We start from the raw sequence: 23,507 nt of genomic DNA on the forward strand, positions 1-23,507 counted from the left end.
AGGCCAAAACTGGATTATGTTCTGACATACAGTACCAGTCAAAAGTTTTAGAACACCTACTCATTCCAGGGTTTTTCTTTATTTGGACTATTTTCTATGTTGTATTATAATAGTGAAGTTATCAACACTATGAAATAACAGATATGGAATCATGTAGTAACCAAAAAAGTGTTAAACAAATCAAAATATATTTTATGTGTTAGATTCTTCAAAGTAGCCATCCTTTGCATTGATGACAGCTTTGCACACTCTTGGCATTCTCTCAACCAATGTAGAAAATGGTACAACTTTTGACAGGTACGGGTACTCTATATAAACAAACATTTAATTAATTTAGCAATGTTTTTGAGACATAAATTCCAACTGAAGACCATGTAAATATGGGTTTAATGTCTACTGAACAATCCCCCAATGAGGCCTTTGTTGTTGTAAAATACCTGCAATAAGATAACACTATCTTGGGCAAAGTCATAACAATCAACTTTCTCAAATGTCTTAAAATGTCATTAATATCTTTGATGCTCTTACTCAACTCTGATCATATTTTTGAACTGTACCAAACAAATAAAAACACAATGTCTTCTACATACTCTGAATCCCTCTTCTTCTTTCTTTGGGTGGATCCAACAGTTTGTTCCAGACCTGTAGGATTGAGCTCGAGGGCATAGTGAGGTGTTCATCTCTACCCCCATCAGCATCAGTGTTTACCAACAATACTGTCCTATTGATGTGGAATGTGTCAGTAAACACAAGGCACACTTACTGTGTCGTTGGACGCGAGGCACCTCGTCAGATTTACTCATCTGAATGGGTGCCCCATTTTACCAAGGGCAGATAGCGATAGCATTATGCCTGTCCTGTTGTATCACTAAAGACGTAAAGATTGTGTCATTTGACAGGGCAAGGTCAATACAATGAAGAGAAGTGTGTGTGTGTGTTTGTGTGTGTGTCTGCATGTGGGTGTGTGTGTGTGTGTGTGTGGCACATGCCGGACTTATCAGTGTATTAGTGTTGACTGGGTTATTATTGCCCCAGTGTTGCCAGGCTGGGGTCTTTGTATTAAGGACCACATTACTCTCCCCCACCTCTACGTAAGTAGAGTCATTGAGTGATTCACCCAATTGGGATGGTAGCACACCTTTCTCTGTGTCAAATGGGTTTACTGGTTTGGATTGAATGTACTCCCGTTAGGGTTGGTACAATGAACTGTGTATGTGGCGTATTACAGTAATATACTTAAATGATTACTCAGGAATTACCTACCTATGTGAAGATCATATGTAACTTCCTAAAACTACGCAATACATGTGCAGGTGGACGTCGATGCAGTGGGAGATGATAGTTGAAAACAAACAAAACATTTGGCGTCGGACACAACATGGATAAATCACGGTCACACCGTTCAACCCTGTCTTTTGGGATACAATACTGCTCCAAAGTTATTTTAAGCAACTGGAGAGAAAGAAAAAAGGTCTTAATTAAATATAATGTCTGATAAAGCCTTTTCATGTCAATGAATGTCAGCAGGTCTTTTCAAATGAAAATGAAGAACCTGCCTGAGTTGACGAGGTAGTGATGAAAATGCATTTTGGATCACGCCACTAGAAATGTTGATGTAAGACAGTGAATCAGGAGAGAAGCATTTGAACAGGTAGAAGTGACCCACTGTGCCATTCGCCCCCTTTTTTTAACAATACCATTTGGTTTTAGACTGAGCGTGTGGATGAGCAAAGAGACGTGCACAGTGAACAGGTAGAGGGGGTTTCAGGATGCCGTCTGTCCCCTTTGGCCTCAGACGTGCCCCTGCTGTGAGCTAGAAGACAGACCACCGGCACATGTCAAACACAGGACGCATTAAGCCTGGCAGCTGTTGATCTATTTGACTTGTTAAGAGACATTAATTTACATATTGGGTTTTTATCTGATTATTATATTATTTCTAATCGTTTATGTAGAGAAATTGTATTTACCTTAATTAAATCGACCTGGCTAAGATTATTATTTTTTTTTTTAATACTTAGGGAGCCTGAGCTGGTTACAGGGAGCCTAAGCTGGTTACAGGGAGCCTGAGCTGGTTACAGGGAGCCTGAGCTGGTTTTTCCACTACTGTCATGCAGGAAGCTAAAGACAAAAGAAATCTATCTTTCCCTTTTTCTTTTTCAACATTGACAGAAACAGTTGAAGAGGCACAAGACTGTAAACACAGGGCACCCTTACTGTGATCGCTGGTCACGTATTTATCCCCTCTTTATGACACGTCTGAAAGGGGAGGGCTGTTTCATCCAGTCAAGATAGTATTGTGTCAATAAAAACACATGAGGATGGGGTCACTGGAGAATGTGGGTGGGGTGGTGGCGATGGTGCTATAGTTAGAGATGTGTGGCACATGCCACTCGTATCAGCTTTGACTGGGTAATGATGAGGCTGCTGTTGTCATGCGCTGACAGAGTGATTGGACGCCTGAGGGTTCATTTGGATAATAAGACAAAGACACATACTGTACTGATATTTGTTCAAAAAAAAAACATTCACACTTCTCTAACAGAGGAAAATAAATATTTTTATTGTTTTATTTAACTAGGCAAGTCAGTTAAGAACTATTTTTTTATTTACAGCCTACCCTAGCCAAACAATACTTGTCCATTTGTGTACTGCCCTATGGGACTCCCACTCACAGCTATTTATGATACAGCCTGGATTTGAACCAGGGACTATAGTGACACCTCCTACACTGGGATGCAGTGCCTTAGACTGCTGCGCCACTCAGGAGCCCAGGAGGAAAGGAAGCATCAAAGTAGAGAACAGAGGCGAATGATTATGCCTGTGACTATCACACAGCCAAGACCACTAAGACAAGTGATCATGCTTCCATGTTAAGGGAACCCTCTTTCCCCTTCACTCACCTTCCAGACTGAGTAGTAACAGGGGAGGTGTGGGGTGAGGAGAGGAGAGATGGATTGGAGGGCACTGAGGCCTGTAGAGAGGATCATTATCCACTTCCCCCTTCTCCTCACGCTCCCCAGTCCTCCCTTCAATTTCTCACTCAATGTTTCTCTCGTGCCTCTCCACAGATTCTTCCATGCCAGAGATACGCATGGGAATGGTTCCTCAAGCATGTTCTCTAGTTCCCCTTTGCTGCCTGCTACTCAGAGGGAGAAATGGGGTGCTGAGTTCCCACAGCTCTAAACGTTGGGCTACAGATGTTGACCTCAGCATCTTTACTGACCTCCTCAGTGGAATCTGTTGAGGTGATGTGTTTTGTGTGTTTTTTTTAGCTCTTGTGAATATTAGAGATGTGACATTTTAATGTTGCAGTCAGCAGTTTCTACATTGTGACGGGGTGAAAGCAAATAGTTCAAGTAAATAACTACATGCCGTATACTGTATGTAATGAGCCTACTGTGAATATTATTATTTGACCCTGCTGGTCATTTATGAACATTTGAACATCTTGGCCATGTTCTGCTATAATCTCCACCCACTCCAGCCAGAAGAGGACTGGCCACCCCTCATAGCCTGGTTCCGCTCTAGGTTTCTTCCTAGGTTTTGGCCTTTCTAGGGAGTTTTCCCTAGCCACCGTGCTTCTACACCTGCATTGCTTGCTGTTTTTTTTTATTTTTAATTTTATTTTTACCAACATGGGAAATAGCACACAATTTCAAATAGCCTTTTAACGCTTTTAGGTGTGCTGTTCATATAGTTTAAAATTAAATTGATCTGTTAAATAGGTTGTGTCCAAAAGCATGGCTGACTAATGGTGAGAGGCATTAGCTTATACCCTGAACCGAAGAGGAGCAAATAAAGGGAGATTGAGAGGGGGCTGTAGCTGTAAGTGGGAGCAGAGGACAACCTTGAGGAACAAGTTCTGTTGCATATATCTTTTTTTCCCCTGGCTCTCACCTGTCCCCCTCCCGTTCAGTGTTTAACGGTTTCTTTGCCTCCCTCATTTCACACCCTGCCTCTCAGATCATTGACTGTAATGGGAGCTTGACTTGTCTTATCTCAATCAAAAGCACTGGCAATCAGATCTAGATCAAACTGCATGATATAATGTACCATCCTAAATAGTTATTTCAGAATTAATCATGTTTTGAAGTGTGACCATAATCTGTATTTGCCTCTTTAAATCTGTTTTCATGCAATAAATACTCCCAGAAAAATAGCAGTGAGAATTTCTTATTTTTGTTGTTCTTTATTTAAAAAATAGTAAAAAGCCCGATGACAGGACATTTACGTACATCATACAAAACCCACTTTAAAAATGTTTGAATCCAAGAATCCCTCAAACGTTTTACAGATAGTTGAGTTCATATCATAAAGACAGTATATGGAACAGCAAACAATATACATACGTAGAATCAATTAAGAGAGAGGGAAAAAAAACATTGTAAATCATCCTCTTTAGTATGAGTTCAGTGAAGTTTCATTCTCTGCTGAGGAAGACGTTATAGTGAGAGTTTGCCCAAAGGCAGGCTGCCCTATGGAGTAGAGTGGCTCTGTTAGTTGTGCTTTACACCTCTGTGCCTTCCTGTTGGTAAAGTATTGAGTCCAAGGCTGGGTATAGCTGGTTGCTGAGCAGGGAGCGGACAGAGTCCCTGTAGCCCCCAGGGTAGAGGGGAGGGGAGGAAGGGATGGTTGGGTGCTGCGGATGAGACATAGGGACTTCCCAGTGAGGCACTGTAGCGTTGGGAGAGTAGGAGCCGTATCCCTGGGACGGAGAGGCCCGTTGGGGTACCTCTATTGGCAGCCTGGGTCTGTGGAGGGTGTCTGCCTCTACTGTGTTTGATACCGTCCCCACTTCAGCCATCTGAGACAGGAAGCTGTTCAGGCAGAGGGAGGGAGCTGAGGAGATGGGGGAGGGGCCGCGGTCAGAGGAGCTGGACACGTCACTCATGTTGTTGGAGTGTTTGGGGCTGGACTCTAATGACTCAGAACCTGAGGAGCCCCCGTCGCCAGGCAGGGATTCCGACTTCCTCTTCCTCTTGCGACGGAAGTTGCCATTGTCGAACCTCTTCTCACAGTTGGGGTCCAAGGTCCAATAGTTACCCTTGCCTATAAGGAGACACATAAGACATGTTTGTTAAGGATTTGCTCTCACATAGTTGGGCAAGAGTTAATATCTGTCTGAGACACATTACACCATTTTTTCAAAGGTTACAAATGTATAAATTTCTCTTGGAACACCTTGAAATTAAAATACCAATTTTTTAAAACCAAGGAAACGTTCTTACCTGGATCATCCTCATCTCGGGGCACCTTCTTGAAGCAGTCATTGAGGGAGAGGTTGTGGCGAATAGAGTTCTGCCACCCGGCCTTGCTTTTGTTGTAGAAGGGGAAGTTGTCTGCTACATATTGGTAGATCTGGCTCAGGGTGAGCCGTCTCTCTTGGGCCCCATGGATCGCCATGGCAATAAGGGCAGAGTAGGAGTAGGGTGGCCTGACTAGCTTCATCAGCTCTTCTTGAGAGGGCATGGAAAACCAGCTCAGGTCCCCTACCACAACCCCCGGCCCATCAGCACCCAGATAGGGCCTTTGCATGTTGCAGTGTTGGGGCACATAGGGCCCACAAGCTGGCCCCGTGGGTCCCTCTATGTAGGGAACACTGTTGAGCTCTGGGCCATTGAACCACAGGTAAGGGTTGGTAGAAGGGCTGGTGTAGTCTCCCAGGTCATAGGCAGGAGGGGTGGCCTGCTGCAGGCTAGGCACGGCTGGAGGGCTGTAGAAGCTGTCGCTGTACAGGCTGAACTCTGGAGACTCCTGTCCCAGACTGGGGTACTGGGTTCCACATGAAGGTGGAGAGAGGCTCTGTGGCACAAACATCGTCATGCTCACCCACAGACTGGTCCTTGGATTGGCAGCTGGTCTCTTCAGTCTGATAAATGGCCCTGGTAAAAAAAAAAATCTGGATCTCACTTTTCTTCAGTATTATCTGTTCCTCTGCTTCGAGCTGAGAGGTGAATTTGCCTTTCACTCTGTTCTATTTTGTGTCCAGTACAGGTGCATCACAACTTGCCACCTGTCTCACCTGGTCAATTTATAGTACTACAGCGACACCCACGTCTGCTCTGATTGGTTGTTTCTGTGACCGTGTCACACTTTGCATTTGAGTGAGTTTAGGCCGGTTTAGGCGTGGAGGATTCCCTTTGAATTGGAGGTGGAATTCCACCAGTACTCCAACAGCAGTTAGTCTAAGCTCTGTGAAATGTTTTGCAATTTTAATTTGACACCCACCCAGTCAATATGGTTAAGAACATGGGAAAAATGATTGTTTTACTGAGTAATGGGAAATTGGTGCTACATTTACAAATATTACAGTAATTTAAAAGCATGCATAACAATTTAGACTCTAATATCACTTATTCTCATGGACATCCTGTAAATGGGTTAGCTAACAACGTCACAAAAACGATGTGCACACATCAATGGGGCAGAAGTCCGGGAGTTGTTGTGAGTCTGGGTGGCCAGATATCTACCAACAATGAAAAGAAACTGCCATGTGGGGAATAGTAAGTGACTCGTTTCAGCTAGTTTTGTCTTGTTCTTGATACCCAACAAGGTCTCAGAGCATTTCGTATTATTCTCTACGTAAATCTAAGACACTAGTTTTTGTATGATATGTTATGGTGTGTATTAATTTGTGGATGTCCATCATCCATTTCAATTACAATTCATATAAAATGTTTTACAAATTGCAATTTGTACAATATGCTACAAATTTGCAAAATGTACAATATGTTACAAATAGGGCCTAAAACTATGTTTTCCTTCTACCAGCCACTGTGGCAAGTAGATTTAAAAATCTACCAGCCACTAAGATTTTTTACCAGTCAAAATGTTTTTTGAAACACGAGGATAAAGTCTCACTTTAGTAGTTAGACCAACTGTTATGCCTGTGTGCATTGGTTATAAAAACAAATATTTCAGCACTTTCAGCCCCCCAGCATGGATTCCTATTTATTTGTGTATTACCAGATATGAAAGAAAATGTTATTAAATTCTTGCATGGTAGAGCCCTGTGTGTGACCATCCTCCAACGTGGCTGGTGAATTAGACATTCTTACCCACCATACCAAAATCTACCCGCATTTGGCAGGTGGCCGGTGTTCATTTTAGGCCCTGGTTACGAATGTCCAAAACGTACAATATGTTACGAATTTGCAAAATGTATCATATGTTACAAATTCCAATTTGTTGTGACTAAAAGGTTAAGGTTAGGGTTAGGGGAAGGGTTAGCTAACATGCTCAGTAGTTGCAAAGTAGCTATAAAGTAGTAAGTAGTCGAAAAGTTGCTACTTAGTTAAAATGCTAAAGTTGTCTGTGATGAGATTCAAACACACAACCTTTGGGTTATATGCCCACCCATTCACCCCGACCAACCACCCGCCTTTCATTTTTGCTTAAAGTAACCTTCTGTCTTATGTAACCATACCAAACAGTAACATATCTTACTAATTTAGGTGGCCCGGATTTAAGTTACTATGTTATGTCTACCAAATGAGACCAGGCTGTGATACCATGTCTTATTTTGAGCTGTTTTGACTAATTTCATGTCATTGCTAATATGGCTAAAATTCACTGGCTAGCTAACCAACAAATGTAACAATGTATTTGAGAGACAAACAAGTGATCATTGTGCAAATGTATTCATGTTTTCAAGAAACATTGGAGACAAAATAGAGTTTACATGTTGTCAACTATCTAAGCCAACCCTGTCTGTTTTACCACATAGTTGCACATGCATCTGGTTTTGTTGCTAAACAACCAACCTGTCTATGGTGAAATAACTGGTGTTTTTGTAGGGTTTCTAAATAAACACCAACAATTTGGTCATTGGTAAACACAGGCTTAGGAGATCTTATATGTTTTGTTCTACGAGATAATCTTCATCAGCTAATGTCTATTTTTGTGAATTTTTAAGTATTTATGTATTTTTTACAAGTACATAAAGGCTTCATAATTCAGAAAGGTCATGACTGAAATGATCTCCTAGAACAAAATCTCCTAAACCTGTGTTAACCTCAGACCTTATTTTCGGCGTTTATCCCAAAACCCTATTCTTTCCCCATTAATTTTCCCCATATGGGCGGCTGATCGAACCAGAGGTAACTCATTTCCGGGTTATATGATACAAGCTGGCGAGCTCTGTTGTCATGAATCTTGACCTGGAGGCAGGTCCTAGGGGGGTACAACAAATTACAGACACGTATTGACTGTTTTTACAGCTTTTTTATTCAAATAATGTAGTAATAATGATTTTAATGTACTGCTCAAACTCCTTTTAGAAAACAAGGAAGAATGTTTTTTTATTTGTGAATTTATATGAACGAATATGACATTTCCCCATTAGCACAATTAAATGTGAAATTATTTTTATTTATCCTTATTATAGTTAAGGAAACCGAGCAGCATATTTTCCCATAATAAACAAAAGCCATCAAGAATGTTATCAATTATAAATCTGCAAATATCTGCCATAATCTCTTTACATGTAGACAATGCCAAAATACATAAAAAAAATGTTTCTGGATGCTCATCACAAAAAGTACAGTTAATGTATGTTCTTATGTTAGCCATGGTATATTGACCATTTACCACAAACCCCCAAGGTGCCTTATTGCTATTACAAACTGGTTACCAAAGTAATTAGAACAGTAAAGGAATTTTTTGGAATAACCATTGTATACGGTCTGATATACCACAGCTTTCAGCCAATCAGCATTCAGAACTGAAACCACCCAGGTTATATTAACAAATTAATTCCCGTAAGTTGTAACATAAGGAATAAATACAACATCCCTTTGAAATAAAGCACATATATGTACAGTATATCATTGAACTGAGGGAGCAAGGAGAAACACATTTTTCCTGGATAGTCAACAGGAGGCTATTTCAAAAAGGTGAGGTCTGGTTACACCTCTAAACAGCATGAGAGTTCCAGATGGAATATTGTCAAAGACTATGGCAAACTCTCTAGGATGGCGTATATGCTGTTCTCGTTTGTTTGTTTGTATGCTTCCTGTATGGATACTGGTGTTTTGTGCAATAAAATAAATACATAATAATAATAAGCAATTGAAATAAATGTTAACGGATTTTTTTAAATGGCAGAACCGAGCTATTTCCGCTAAATGGGCCAGCTACATGAAAACCAAAATTAGCTTTTTGGTCTTCATTTAAGGTTAGCTGTGTGGTAAAGGTTAGGTTAAAAATCAGTTTTTATGACTTCGTGGCTGTGCCAGCTACCACTCTGCAAAGCTGCGTCCAGTTGGCTACATGAGTCACCCCAATAAATACCACCGGCAATTCTCACTGAAGTGTTTTTGTCAACTGTGTGCCAGTTAGTTGGTCAGTCAGATTTCTGCAGCAGAATGTGAAGACAGATGCTGTTCTCCATCTAGCTAACTATAATAAATAACTTGAAACAACACTAATGTTTACAGGTATCTTTATTTAGGGACAGTGCTAACATGGTGAGTGTATTTGTGATTGTGAAAATGATTTTTAAAGGAACTTCAACAGGAGAGATCACATGGATCTTCTTGCTATCGATAAGCCACACTTGGGACAGCTAACCTTTTGTTCACAGTACATTTAGCAGGAAGGGTCTAGCTATATGGTAACATTTGATCAGAAATACCATAGCAAAATGATTTTCATGTGCTAGCCCAGTTAGCCACGGTTTGCAGGCAGCATCAATGTAACATTTGCAGGTAGTGTCTTATGTAACCATACCAAACGTAACATATCATACTCATTTGTATCCTGCGTTTTCATTTACTATGTTACGTCTATTCTATGAGGCCAGGCTGCGTGGCTCCAGAGAGCTTGATGTCTATGGCTTCTTCATGCAGAATAATTCATTTTTACTTAGACAGGGACTTATGTACCGCCATGGCCTTTTTCGGGGTGAGCGAGGGCTTTGATTTCAGTGATCCATGCAGGCTTTACTGCGAACATTTCTGCACAGTCATAGATGATTCAAGCCTGAATTTGGGCAGACAGAGGTATATGGCAGTTGGGTAGTTTTTGCTCCTCATCATTTGTTCCTCCCAAAGATATATCCCACCTTATCAGCTCAGAGTTGTCTCTCTCAAGTTGCCTGCAAGGACAGGTTAAGTGTTCCATGATTCATTTCCAGGAAAAAAAAATATTGGAGGCTGCCAAGGATGGCAGTTATTGTGATTGATGTAATCCTCTCCTGCTGTGCTGACACAGACATAACAGCATGTCTGTCTCTCCAGGAGGGTTATATTGTCTGCTATTGTATTATACATACTGTACGATTTATATTTTCTCTCTAGGCAGAGGAGTCAGGTTTAACATGTATTACACTAATGTAAGGCTTGTGTAAATTATAACAAACACATTTGAGATTAGGGACATACATCTTTTATACACAGATTATGATTATGGTTTACAACAGGTTCGTGGTGCAGATGCAACACACTTACACTTTTTTGGAACTGGTTTTAATACTACACTACCAGATCAGCAGTGAGACAACCCTTTTTGTCATCGTCTATGTTTCAGGCAAGATAGAGAAACAACGGAAGTCGTTGACAAAAAAGTCAATGGAAAAGACGGGCAGAATTTGGCACAGAGGTCAGTGAAGTTTTTTCTAGTGTGCCGCCATCAATGACCAATGATTTGTAGAATTTCTGCCACGTTTCCAATCCCAAAAAATGCAAAGATGGTTTAAACAGTAAATACAGCTACATAAAGGAACATACAGTGTCAGAAATTACATTTACATTGCTTTCGTTTAACCGTGCAGGAAAGGTTTTATTTGGAAGCCAATCAATTCCGTATTATGAAAGCTCAGCAGTAGTGATTGACTGTTTGCCCCACTATGTCCTTACTTGGACAATGTATGCTTGGTTCTGATTCACAGCAGATCTTGCTGCTATCTAGGCTCGTAACAGGAAAATAACACAGAGCAACATAAACATTTACAGAAATACGCACACGGACATTTTCAGCCTCTGTGGTTTCCGTACTCAAATAAATACATAAGTAGAGAGGGAAAAAAAATGACAAATATTGTTGAACCAGTAATGACTTTTCTTTTTGAAGTCCATCGAGTAAACAGTTGACAGTGGCGCACTCTTCATCCAAGAGTCACTTGGCTTTACATTAAATGACTGTACATGTAAAGACAATGTACTGGAATTCAAAGGTTGCATAATTCATTCCCCCATAATGTTAGTGGTATTCTTTTATTAAAACCAATGTCAATCTTGACTATTGGTCCATGTTATTGTTCTCCCTCCCCCCAGGTTTCTATTAAAAGGATGGACGGAGACCTGCTGGGTAGATCAGGGGACACTGGTTCTGCTGACCTGCTTCACGGTTCTTAGCATCAATCAGCAGAAGTGGTTGCTGTCTGTAATGGTTGATGATGTGTGCCACCATCGGAAAGGTCTGAAACAGAAAACAGGAACCCATCCATTAGCAGGGGTTCATTGAGTCGTATCATAACAGAAGCTGAAACATACATGTCAGATGGTACATCTAATCAAATCTTCTCGTTGATTGTGGGGCCAAAAGTACTATATAACAAACTTTCAGATTCCAGATACAGTTCACAAAGCTCACTACGTCATCCTCAGAGTGCTTGCTAATATGATATAGAATTACACATTTTACTCCGACTGGTCATAATTAGGGCTATGAATTTATTTTGGACCATTTGACCTGAACAGGATCAACTCCAAGCCTTAGTCAGGATGAATGAGGTAGATATTGTGTACCTCTGAGCCCTTCAGACCAGTTCCCAGCAGAAACTCGTTCTGTTCGCAGCGAATCTGGATATTGTAGACTTTGTCCTGGTAAAGCACCATGAGCGTATAGGGCTGGATGGACGAGCGCTTAGAACTGTCTCGTACCAGAAATGCACCATCCTAATCAGCAAGTGAAACAGAAAAACACTGCTTGTCATTGTGGTGTTTGTATTATATCACCACAGAGCACTAGTGAACTATACATATTTCTTTAAATAATATTGTCATTTTGGACATTGGACTATATATGATATTTCATAGAAAACCTTTGTCACAATGAATCTGTAAGTACAGTGCATGAATGAGAGTTATTCCCGTCAACCAGGTGTGTGAGTGATATTGGTAGCAGAAGACGCCTCACCTTATTGACCTGTCTGAGACAGCCCTCCGCTTGGCCCCGTGACACCTGGCCAACGTACCACTGAGGGTTCATGTCCTACACATTCACATAGGAACACAATCACACATCAATAATATGGGATTTGTGACCTGTTACTAATTTCTGTAATAGGATTCAGACAAAAACCATGTCACAACAACAATTGCTACGTTCGTAATGTTTCCAAATGTTTCAATAGAAGTGAGTTGTCGTCTTTTACAAACCTATCAAGAATATTTTTTCCTTCTTCGTAACTTTGCCTAAATCAGAAAACTTTTGTCCAAAAATGTGCAGAAAAGCTAATCCATGCTTTTGTCACTTCTAGATTAGACTACTGCAATTCTCCACTCTCCAGCTGCTCGGATAAAGCACTAAATTAACTTCAGTTAGTACTAGACTCGGCAACTAGAATCCTGACTAGAACCCAAAAAATGTGACCACATATTACTCCAGTGCTAGCGTCTCTAAACCGGCTTCCTGTTAAGACTAGGGCTGATTTCAAGGTTTTACTGCTAACCTACAAAACATTACCTATCTCTCCGATTTAGTCCTGCCGTACATACCTACACGTATGCTACAGTCACAAGATCCATGCCTCCTTATTGTCCCTAGCATTTCTAAGCAAACAGCTGGAGGCAGGGTTTTCTCCTATAGAGCTCAATTTTTATGGAATGGTCTGCATATCCATGTGAGAGACGCAGACTCGGTCTCGACCTTAAAGTCTTTACTGAAGACTCATTTCTTCAATAGGTCAGTTGGTCCTATGATTGAGTGTAGTCTGGCGAAGTTGAACGGCAAGGTACTGGAGAAACAAACTGCCCGGGTCCCCTTCTCTCCACTGGGATTCTCTGCCTCTGACCCTATTATGGGGGCTGAGTCACTGGCTTACTAGTGCTCTTCCATGCTGTCCCTAGGAGGGGTGCGTTACTTGAGTGTGTTGTGTCAGACATTATCTTTCTGTCTGGTTTTGCGCCCCGTCGGCCTTGTGCGCCGGAGGAGATCTTCGTGGGCTATACTCAGCCTTGTCTCAGGGTAGTAAGTTGGTAGTCTGTTGATATCCCTCTAGTGGTGTAGGGGGGTTGTGCTGTTGTAAAGTGGGTGGGGTTATATCCTGCCTTGTTGGCCCTGTCCGGGGGAATCGTCGGGTGGGGCCACAGTGTTCCACTTGACATTTCCCACATGTTATGTTACAGCCTTATTCTAAAATGGATTAAATAAATAAAAATCCTCATCAATCTACACACAAATCCCATAATGACAAAAAACATTAGTATTCAGACCCTTTACTATGACACTAGAAATTGAGCTCAGGTGCATCCTGTTTCCATTGATCATCCTTCAGATGATTCTACAACTTGACTGGAGTCCACCTGTGGTAAATTCAATTGATTGGACATGATTTGGAAAGGCACACAACCTGTCTATATAAGGTCCCACAGTTGACAATGCATGTCAGAGCAAAAACCAAGCCATGAGGTAGAAGGAATTGTCCGTAGAGCTCCGAGATAGGATTGTGTCGAGGCACAGATCTGGGGAAGGGTACCAAAACATTTCTGCAGCATTGAAGGTCCCAAAGAACACAGTGGCCTCCATCATTCTTAAATTCAAGAAGAACCACAAAGACTCCTTCCTAGTGCTGGCTGCCAGGACAAACTGAGCAATCAGGGGAGAAGGGCTTTGGTCAAGGAAGTGACCAATAATCCAATGGTCCCTCTGACAGAGCTCCAGAGTAGAAGGACAACCATCTCTGCAGCACTCCACCAAATCAGGCCTTTATGGTAGAGTGGCCAGACGGAAGCCATTCCTCAGTAAAAGGCACAAGACAGCCCACTTTGAGTGTGCCAAAAGGCATCTAAATGACTCTCAGACCATGAGAAACAAGATTCTCTGGTCTAATGAAAACAGGATTGAACTCTTTGGCCTGAATGCCAAGAGTCACGTCTGGAGGAAACCTGGCACCATCCCTACGGTGAAGCATAATGGTGGCAGCCTCATACTGTGGGGATGTTTTTCAGCGGCAGGGAATGGGAGACTCGTCAGGATCGAGGGAAAGATGAAGGGAGACAGAGAGATCCTCCTGCTCCAGAGCGCTCAGGACCTCAGACTGGGCCGAAGGTTCACATTCCAACAGGACAACGACCATAAGCACACAGCCAAGAGAACGCAGGAGTGGCTTTGGGACAAGTCTCTGAATGTCCTTGAGTGTCCCAGCCAGAGTCCGGACTTGAACCTAACTTAACATCTCTGGAGAGACCTGAAAATAGCTTTGCAGCGATGCTCCCCATCCAACTTGACAGAGCTTGAGAAGATCTGCAGTGAAGAATGGGAGAAACTCCCCAAATACAGGTGTGCCAAGCTTGTAGAATCATACCCAAGAAGACACAAGGCTGTAATCACTGCCAAAGGTGCTTCAACAAAGTACTGAGTAAAGGGTCTAAATATTTATGTGATATTTCTTTCTTTTAATTTCTTCTAAATTTGCAAACATTTCTAAAAATATATTTTTGCATTGTCATTATGGGGTATTCTGTGTAGATTGATGAGGGAAGTATGCTTCCTCTAATTCTCTCTCTGTCCCTCTCCTCCCGGAGGAGCTGCGCTCTAGGACCATGCCTCAGAAATTTTTTAAAATCTTTATTTAACTAGGCAAGTCAGTTTAGAACAAATTATTATTTTCAGTGACGGCCTAGGACCAGTGGGTTAACTGCCTGTTCAGGAGCAGAACGACAGATTTGTACCTTGTCAGCTCAGGGATTTGAACTTGCAACCTTCCGGTTACTAGCCCAACACTCTAACCACTAGGCTACCCTGCACTACTTGGCCTGATGACTCCTGGCTGTCCCCAGTCCACCTGGTCGTGCTGCTGCTCCAGTTTCAACAGTTCTGGCTATGTTCACCGGACGTACTACCTTGTCCCAGACCTGCTGTTTCAAAATCTCTCTCTACCGCACCTGCTGTCTCGACTTCTGAATGCTCAGCTATGAAAAGCTAACTGACATTTAGTCCTGAGGTACAGACCTGTTGCACCCTCTACAACCCTGCTGGTCATCTATGAACATTTGAACATTTTGAAGAACAATCTGTCCTTAATGGCCATGTACTCTTATAATCTCCACCCGGCACAGCCAGAAGAGGACTGGCCACCCTTCAGAGCCTGGTTCCTCTCTAGGTTTCTTCCTAGGTTCCTGCCTTTCTAGGGAGTTTTTCCTAGCCCCCGTGCTTCTGCATTGCTTGCTGTTTGGGGTTTTAGGCTGGGTTTCTGTATAGCACTTTGTGACATCTGCTGATGTAAGAAGGGCTTTATAAATACAGTTGATTGAATGATTGACTAAATGCTCAAAATTACCATTATTTGCACATACAGTACTGCATGAGGGCCTACTGACATATTTGATTGATTCAATAGGAGCTGACTGTCTCACATAGTCAAAGGGCTCTGCTCGTAGACACCACAGCAATTGAGACTAGGGGCTGCAGCCAGAATCTACAATACTCCCTTGGAAGTTATTCCATGTGTAACTCTGTGTTGTTGTCTGTGTCACACTGCTTTGCTTTATCTTGGCCAGGGCGCAGTTGTAAATGAGAACTTGTTCTCAACTAGCCTACCTGGTTAAATAAAGGTGAAATTTAAAAAAAGAATAAAGAAGAACAATACAATGTCGCCACCTACTGAGCTATGCAAGTCATTGCATCGCTAGAGCCGGTCCAACGTAAGTACGTTCATATTCGAGAATCTGTCTGTCTTTCGGTCTGTATGGTAGGCGGTCACCTGTTCATCCTCTAGGTCTGCCGGTGGGGGCATGGAAGCTTGCACAGGTGACGGCACGGGCATAATCTTGCTCCTGTGGGAGAAGGCTTAGAAAGGAAAAAGGATAATCCAATCAGTGATCAATCGAGAAGTTGTGAGTCATAGCTGTCAGCTGTGAGTCACACAGTATCATTTACCAGAGTAGAGTGTTTGATAATGGGGACCGAAGTCAAAACACAGCACTCACATGCCTGCAGTCTTGAAGCAGTTGTAGCGATATTAGGTGGCAAGCTGGAGAGAGGTGGAACAAGAGTTTAGAGGTTACCATTCAAATGGTAACCTTTATATTCCATCACCGCTGCAAAGTTATATCCTCCGTATAAGCCATTTTCCTTCCCTAACTTTGACGTTACAAAACAACTGATCTTACCAGTCTGAAGGTAAGGGTGGTCTAGGGAGCCCTGGTCTAGGAAAGGTGTTGGAGTTGAAGGACTTGGCCATGGACACTAGAAGAGATACATATAATCATTATGAGAATGAAAGACGTACTGCATAGTCCCTCAGGTTAAAAACAGGAGGAAGATGAAGTGTAATGGAAAGTTCCCTTGTACAAGAAGAAAAAGCTTTTTAGAAAATGGCTTACCTTCATTTCGTACCTGTTGGTGACATAAGAGAGGAACATGGTATGAGGTGGAACTACAGCCTTTTCTCAAGCCCCGTTTATACCTGGTGCTAACATGAGTCCTTTGTTTGTGCCCACTTTTGCAGATACGTGTCTACACATGGTATTAAATATGTATTTTATGCGTCCACTATGTCCGCATTGTGACCAGATTTCCTGGTTATTACTTGAAGGGATATCCTTTCAAAATAATATTTATTTATTTTAAGACACATGCCACCTGTCAATGATTTTAGAGGGCGGGATAATGATGATTTAAATGTTTTCAGATTAGATCTACACTTGCAAGATATCCAGATACAATGATTGGTCAGGAAGATCTGATCACAATCAGATCACAATGCGTCTTTTATTTTCTTACTACACCTGTCAAAAAATGTGGGCACATTCATAATGTCGACAAGATCATGACAAAGGACGCATGTTAGAACCAGGAATAAATAGGGGTTTAGTGAAGCTAAATACACAGTTTCAAAATCCTTATTAGCACCCTGCATCCTACTGCTGGCTTGCTTCTGAAGCTAAGCAGGGTTGGTCCTGGTTGGTCCCTGGATGAACCAGATGCTGCATCCTTTCCTCTGGTCTAAAAAAAAAAATGCCCCAGGGAAGTGTAAGGGGACATTGCCCTGTGTAGGGTGCCGTCTTTCAGATGGGACTTTTAACGGGTGTCCTGACTCTCTGTGGTCCCTAAAGATCCCATGGCACTTATTGTGTAACTCTGTGTTGTTGTCTGTTCACACTGCTATGCTTTATCTTGGCCAGGTCGCAGTTGCAAATGAGAACTTGTTCTCAACTAACCTACCTGGTTAAATAAAGGTGAAATAAATAAAAAAAAAAAAAAAATGTGAGAGTAGGGGTGTTAACGCTGGTGTCCTGGACAAATTCCCAATCTGGCCCTCAAACCATCACGGTCACCAAATCATCCCCAGCTTACAATTGGCTCATTCATCCCCTCTCCTTTCCCCTGTAACTATTCCCCAGGTCATTGCTGTAAATGAGAATGTGTTCTCAGTCAACTTACCCGGTAAAATAAAGGTAAAAGAAAAATAAAAAACTTCCACTGTTGTGGTGATCCAGTGAAATAGCCTTACCTCATTTCTTGCACCAGGCACATATCTGCAACAGAAATGGACATTACAGATGAATGAGTTGTTATATTCACTTGGATATTTCTAATTAGCGTTAAACTGAGTAAGCGAGCACAAAGATTTAGCCAAATATGTGCAACAGCCAACAAATCAAACGAAACACAGACGGAAAACTGGAAGGGTAATACTAAAACGCTACACATATTGTGACGCAGAGAGCTTCTCCTTTGTACCACAAGCAAAGGTCCTACAAAGGAGTGATTTGTGGCAGTGATTCACCCCAGCTCAAATAGCTCCCGCTAACTAAACAACCACCATTCCACTCCTCCACCCCATGTCTTCCTGATGGAGTGTACTGTACTTCCCTAACCATTGAACCACAGTGTGTTTATTTAAGGATCAGCTGATATGTAGTGTATATGACATAATGTGCCTGGAGCTGTGCTGTATGGAGCATGAAGGGAAGCTGGATGCACGGCAGACCTGTTGTTGCCCACCGACGAGCTGCTCCTGATGACTCTAGCTGACAGAGGGAGGGGCGGTTTGGGCATCCTGGGAGGGTCTGGACTCCTCTCTTCTGCCTGAGGCCTGGAAATAGAAGGTACGTGAAGTCAGAGGTTCCCATACTGGTCAGAGTAGTGAGCATTTCAGTTATGGCTTGTTTCATTTCTTGAGAAAAAGGAACAGTTATATAACTGAGTGTATGTACAACAAATGTGGCACATATGCACATGTGCAGTCACGATTCAAACACGGAAGGCAGTGCATTGTCAATGACATGAAATAGAATTGGGAGAAGTCGTACGAAGGAAAGCAATACACACACAAAAAAGAAGACTTCTTTACCTCCATAAATGTGGAGCAGGCTGTGTGTGTGAGGAAAAACAAACATGTCATATACTTCATTGTGAATTCTACCTATTTCAAACTATTAATAAAGACTCAAATTATTAGTAAAGGCCTTTAAACACTCACATGTGGACATGCTTCCAGCTAAAATGTATACAGTTATTAAAAGCTAAGTGTAACTTCAGCAAGCACATAAAAGATGTATGTGTATAATTGTCTTCACTTGACATTGAGCGATGATGTAGGGATGAGAAGAAAGTTGTTTGGACACAATATAGGACTAATAAGAACATAATCAAATGTAATTCTCACCCTATCGGTTGTGTTCAACTTCCTTGCTGTGTGGACAAACAGAGCAGGTGTAAGAACAGACAACTGCTGTAGTAAACTTTTGCTTGCTAGGTTAAGATTGGTGTGAGAGTACCTGGTACTGGAGATTCAGTAAGGTTTGTTCGATCCAGTTTGGTGGGCTTTATTCTGCGGTCAACTAGTGGAGCAGGGGGAGCACTTGAGAAAGGAGCGGGCACTTTAAAAGACAATATGAAAAGACAAGGTAAAAATCAATACAAGTGACTGAAAAGTGTTAAAATGCTATATTTATAGTGAGATACTAACATTCCAGAGTGTACATTTACTCTTACCAGGGAGTCTGCCAGGGCGCTGAGGAGATTGCTCCCTTCTGGGTGGGGGAGGTTCCACTAGCTGCAGAAACAAAGAGTTTAACGTAATGATGAAGGACTGAGTGAAAGGAGAGAGTGGGGGAGTGAAAGAGGAGTGCAGTCAGAGGGGACATACTCACACTAGGGCGACTGGCGGAGGGGAGTGGAGGACCAGGCCCAGGGCGTTGAGGTGGTGGAGGTGGTTGCCTTACAGCTGTACCGCGGTGCGGGGTACTATCTAAACACAGAGACAGACAGACAGACAGACAGACAGACAGACAGACAGACAGACAGACAGACAGACAGACAGACAGACAGACAGACAGACAGATTGTAATCAATGTGGGACAATACAAAGTGACAACATATGTCCTTTGTGAGAGTAGTTTTGCATGGCAGTGTTGTACTGATGTCTCCGTACCAATGTAGTCATCGTCAGCCATGCGCTTGGCAGCAAAGAGTTTATGGGGAATCTCATCAGGCGGCTCAGACGGAGGTGGCTCATAGTCATTGTCACTGTCCTCACCTCCAACCTCCGGCCCCTCTGTTGGGTACTCATAATCGCCCACACTGCCGTCATCATCATCAGCATCTGGGCTTACATAGTCATCGTCATCGTCATCATCCTGGGAGTGACAGACAACCAAGTTAAATACTGATGAAAAGAGAAATATTCACGAGAAGAACAAGACTTGAAATTAAGAGGGAGGAATGGAATGCAGTAAACTAACATGGCCAAATACAGACTTACAAATTCATCAGGTCCCCAGGGCTGAACCTCTTGTGATGTATCTGCAGTAGGAAGCAGTAGAATGGTAAAATGTCCCATTTATTATGGTCCAATTGCTTCTATGTCAATCATAATAACTTGATCTAGGGTAAAGTCTATGCTTTCAAATTCTAAATAATACATACCTGGTTCATGATATTTTGGTGCTGTAGATCTGGAGAAAGTACAGAGGAGAGAAAGATTGTGCTTGGATATTGCTTTGAATTAAACTACTAAAGTTTAATAGCTAAGAATTGCAAGAAGTGCACACCTTTTAGCGAAGAATGGCCTTTTTTCTTCTTTCCTGTTGATTTCACAGCATATTTTGGAGATAAGTCTGTAAAAAGAGCAGACAACATTGTGGCAGTCAATACTGCTACCATCTATTGGGGCAAACAGTGTCACCATCTTTTGTCACACAGTCGCGTATCGACACAGTCAATAATTCCCTTATAATTCTATTCTGAGCATGTGTCACATGTTTAATATTGTGAGCAGTGATTGGTGAGTGCTATTTGAGTCTGCCTGTGACAGGATGTGGGATCTAAAAAGTAGGTTGAAATTTCATTGTCACTCTTTGGCTCTCCGAATGTTCTTCTAAAATAAGGCACCCTACCACTCTCCTCCCTATCTGTCTATCCCTCTGGTCCTTCTTGGTCCCCCGCTTTACTGTTTCCTGCCCTAAAACACTAATGTTAAAAAAAAAGAAGTTTATCTCTGTTGAATAGTTTCCTCTCCCTGTGTAATTATCATACTTCCCAACATTTTCATTGTTCAGGGGCATAAGAGACTGAGTGGTCTTCATTTTGCCTTACAATGGTCCACCCAAAAGTGGAGTACTTTTTCAGGGTCCTTAGTCTACCTGGGTGCCTATGCTGGTTTTCCGTGTGAGCATGTAAAAATGGTTTGATGTAATTGTTGAAATGTTCTGTTTAACAAAATTCAAGAGAAATGAATGAAATACTCACGGTGAATGGACTTTGGGGAATTTCTGAATGTCATTTTCACTCATGTTCTACAAAATGATAGATTAAGTATTTCCATTAAGCGATATATCACAACAGTACAAATATGAATTATTTTGTCTTCCAGTCCAACTAGGAACACGTGGGAAAAGGGACACACATTTGCTTCAGATCTCTTACCAAGAACCTTTGCCCATTAATATTACATTTCACGATGACTTTGTCACATCCACTTAACTCCAACTGTAAAAAAAATAAAAAATTAATAAGGACACTGTGAAACAGCTTTGAATATGATGTTGTATGACAGAGAATTAAGGAAAGCTTTTACAGGTTGTGAGCTGTCAACAAAAGGTGCACAATTAACCTGAAAATGACTTACCCTCCTCATGTAGTCTGACAATTGGTGTGGATTCCAGCCCATGACCTCTGACTTGGATGGCACTCTGTCAAAACTCATTGTTTCCCCTCTGTCTTCTGAATATAAATTAAATATTTACAAACTCCTTGGAAAGACAGCTGGCTGGGAAACCTCCTATGTTACGGGGCAGTCATGTCCATAGCCATGTTTGACTTTGAGGCCTGTCAGAAAATGGCTCCTTGTATCTTGCTGCGACACCCTTGGCAATGCTCTGTCTGGCGCTGTGCAGAGGAAGTGTGCAGCCTGAAGAGTGTTCAGAGAAATAAAATGGGAAGATATCACTCTTTCACAACACAGAAAAGAGGCAGAACAACACCCACCACAAGTGCTATCTGAGGGCAAAAGTAGAAAAAAAACTATTCTGTGAAATCGTGTCAGGTGTGATGTCAAGTGGCTGGTAGGTGATGAAATCCATCCACCAAGAGTTTTGTATGATCTGAAGTCCAGACAACAGCAACATATACATTTAAATGTCAATATCTTAAAAACTAGTCCGTTCCCTGAGAGCTCTGAGAAAAGAAAGAAAGCAAACTTCCTCTTGAGTTTCCTGTTGATGATGACAGTAGTGGTGGCAACAGCAAGGGGAAGTACAGCCCCTTGTAAGAAAAATACCAGTTAACATAGCTAGGAGAATAACATACACAACAGGCCTAATGACACTCACGAAGAGCTGTAAAATCTGGACGCCTACAAATCAGCTGGGCTAGACAATCTGGACCCTCTCTTTCTAAAATGATCCACCGCAATTGTTGCAACCCCTATTACTAGCCTGTTCAACCTCTCTTTCGTATCGTCTGAAATTCCTAAAGATTGGAAAGCTGCTGCGGTCATCCCCCTCTTCAAAGGCGGAGACACTCTAGACCCAAACTGGTACAGACATATATCCATCCTGCCCTGCCTGTCTAAAGTCTTCGAAAGCCAAGTTAACAAACAGATCACCGACCATTTCGAATCCCATCGTACCTTCTCCGCTATGCAATCTGGTTTCCGAGTTGGTCATGGGTGCACCTCAGCCACGCTCAAAGTTAAAAACAATATCATAACCATCATCGATAAAAGACAGTACTGTGCAGCCATCTTCATCACCTGGCCAAAGCTTTTGACTCTGTCAATCACCGCATTCTTATCGGCAGCCTCAATAGCCTTGGTTTCTCAAATGACTACCTCGCCTGGTTCACCAACTACTTCTCAGATAGAGTTCAGTGTGTCAAATCGTAGGTCCTGTTGTCCGGACCTCTGGCAGTCTCTATGGGGGTGCCACAGGGTTCAATTCTCGGGCCAACTCTTTTCTCTGTATACTTAAATGATGTCGTTCTTGCTGCTGGTGATTCTCTGATCCACCTCTACGCAGACGTATACATGCATTCTGTATACATTTGGCCTATCTTTGGACACTGTGTTAACTTCTCTGGGATATTAGGGACGGTAGCGTCCCACCCCGCCAACAGCCAGTGAAAGTGCAGGGCGCCAAATTCAAAACAACAAAAATCTCATAATTAAAATTGCTCAAGCATACAAGTATTTTACACCATTTTAAAGATACAATTCTTGTTAATCCAGCCACAGTGTCTAATTTCAAAAAGGCTTTACAGCGAAAGCACCACAAACGAATATGTTAGGTCACCACCAAGTCACAGAAAAACACAGTCATTTTTCCAGCCAAAGAGTGGAGTCACAAAAAGCAGGAATATAGATAAAATGAATCACTAACCTTTGATGATCTTCATCAGATGACACTCATAGGACTTCATGTTACAAAATACATGTATGATTTGTTCGTTAAAGTGCATATTTATATCCAAAAATCACATTTTACATTGGCGTGTTATGTTCAGCAGTTCCAAAACATGCAGTGATTTTGCAGAGAGCCACATCAATTCACAGAAATACTCATAATAAACATTGATAAAATATATAACTATTATACATGGAACTTTAGATAAACTTCTCCTTAAGCATCTCCATTCCAAAATTAAATCTAGAATCGGCTTCCTATTTCACAGGTATATTTCACTGGCCATCTACAAAGCCAACGCCTCCTTTGGCCGCCTTTCCTTCCAGTTGTCTGCTGCCAATGACTGGATGAATTGCAAAAATCACTGAAGCTGGAGTCTTATATCTCCCTCTCTAACTTTAAGCATCAGATGTCAGAGCAGCTTACCGATCA

General features: G+C 42.0%; 2 protein-coding genes across 3 annotated transcripts; both read right to left on the bottom strand.

Annotated features, from left to right (window-relative positions):
* Nucleotides 1-4,176: 4,176 nt before the first annotated feature.
* LOC110537798 (forkhead box protein I1-ema-like) lies at nucleotides 4,177-5,996 on the bottom strand. Its single transcript, XM_021624190.2, has 2 exons — nucleotides 5,232-5,996; nucleotides 4,177-5,052 (listed from the first exon to the last, which is right to left on the bottom strand). The coding sequence occupies exons 1-2, from the start codon at nucleotides 5,824-5,826 to the stop codon at nucleotides 4,511-4,513; spliced, it is 1,137 nt and encodes a 378-aa protein (XP_021479865.2). The 5' UTR covers nucleotides 5,827-5,996; the 3' UTR covers nucleotides 4,177-4,510.
* Nucleotides 5,997-10,373: 4,377 nt separating this feature from the next.
* Nucleotides 10,374-21,898, bottom strand: LOC110537799 (lymphocyte cytosolic protein 2). 2 transcript variants are annotated; one of them, XM_021624192.2, is made up of 21 exons: nucleotides 21,302-21,898; nucleotides 21,100-21,162; nucleotides 20,923-20,969; nucleotides 20,226-20,291; nucleotides 20,101-20,129; nucleotides 19,937-19,977; nucleotides 19,712-19,811; nucleotides 19,326-19,423; nucleotides 19,168-19,228; nucleotides 18,951-19,052; nucleotides 18,839-18,864; nucleotides 18,524-18,543; nucleotides 18,161-18,265; nucleotides 17,681-17,705; nucleotides 16,551-16,563; nucleotides 16,338-16,413; nucleotides 16,155-16,198; nucleotides 15,929-16,014; nucleotides 12,142-12,216; nucleotides 11,751-11,900; nucleotides 10,374-11,421 (listed from the first exon to the last, which is right to left on the bottom strand). In XM_021624192.2, the coding sequence occupies exons 1-21, from the start codon at nucleotides 21,377-21,379 to the stop codon at nucleotides 11,284-11,286; spliced, it is 1,443 nt and encodes a 480-aa protein (XP_021479867.2). In that variant the 5' UTR covers nucleotides 21,380-21,898; the 3' UTR covers nucleotides 10,374-11,283. The 2 variants fall into 2 exon arrangements, with proteins under 2 accessions (XP_021479867.2, XP_021479866.2); XM_021624191.2 differs by having other exon boundaries at nucleotides 19,607-19,811; nucleotides 21,302-21,895.
* Between the last annotated feature and the right edge of the window lie 1,609 nt (nucleotides 21,899-23,507).

Source organism: Oncorhynchus mykiss, chromosome 12, assembly GCF_013265735.2.
Source record: "Oncorhynchus mykiss isolate Arlee chromosome 12, USDA_OmykA_1.1, whole genome shotgun sequence".
Classification (NCBI taxonomy): Eukaryota; Metazoa; Chordata; class Actinopteri; order Salmoniformes; family Salmonidae; genus Oncorhynchus; species Oncorhynchus mykiss.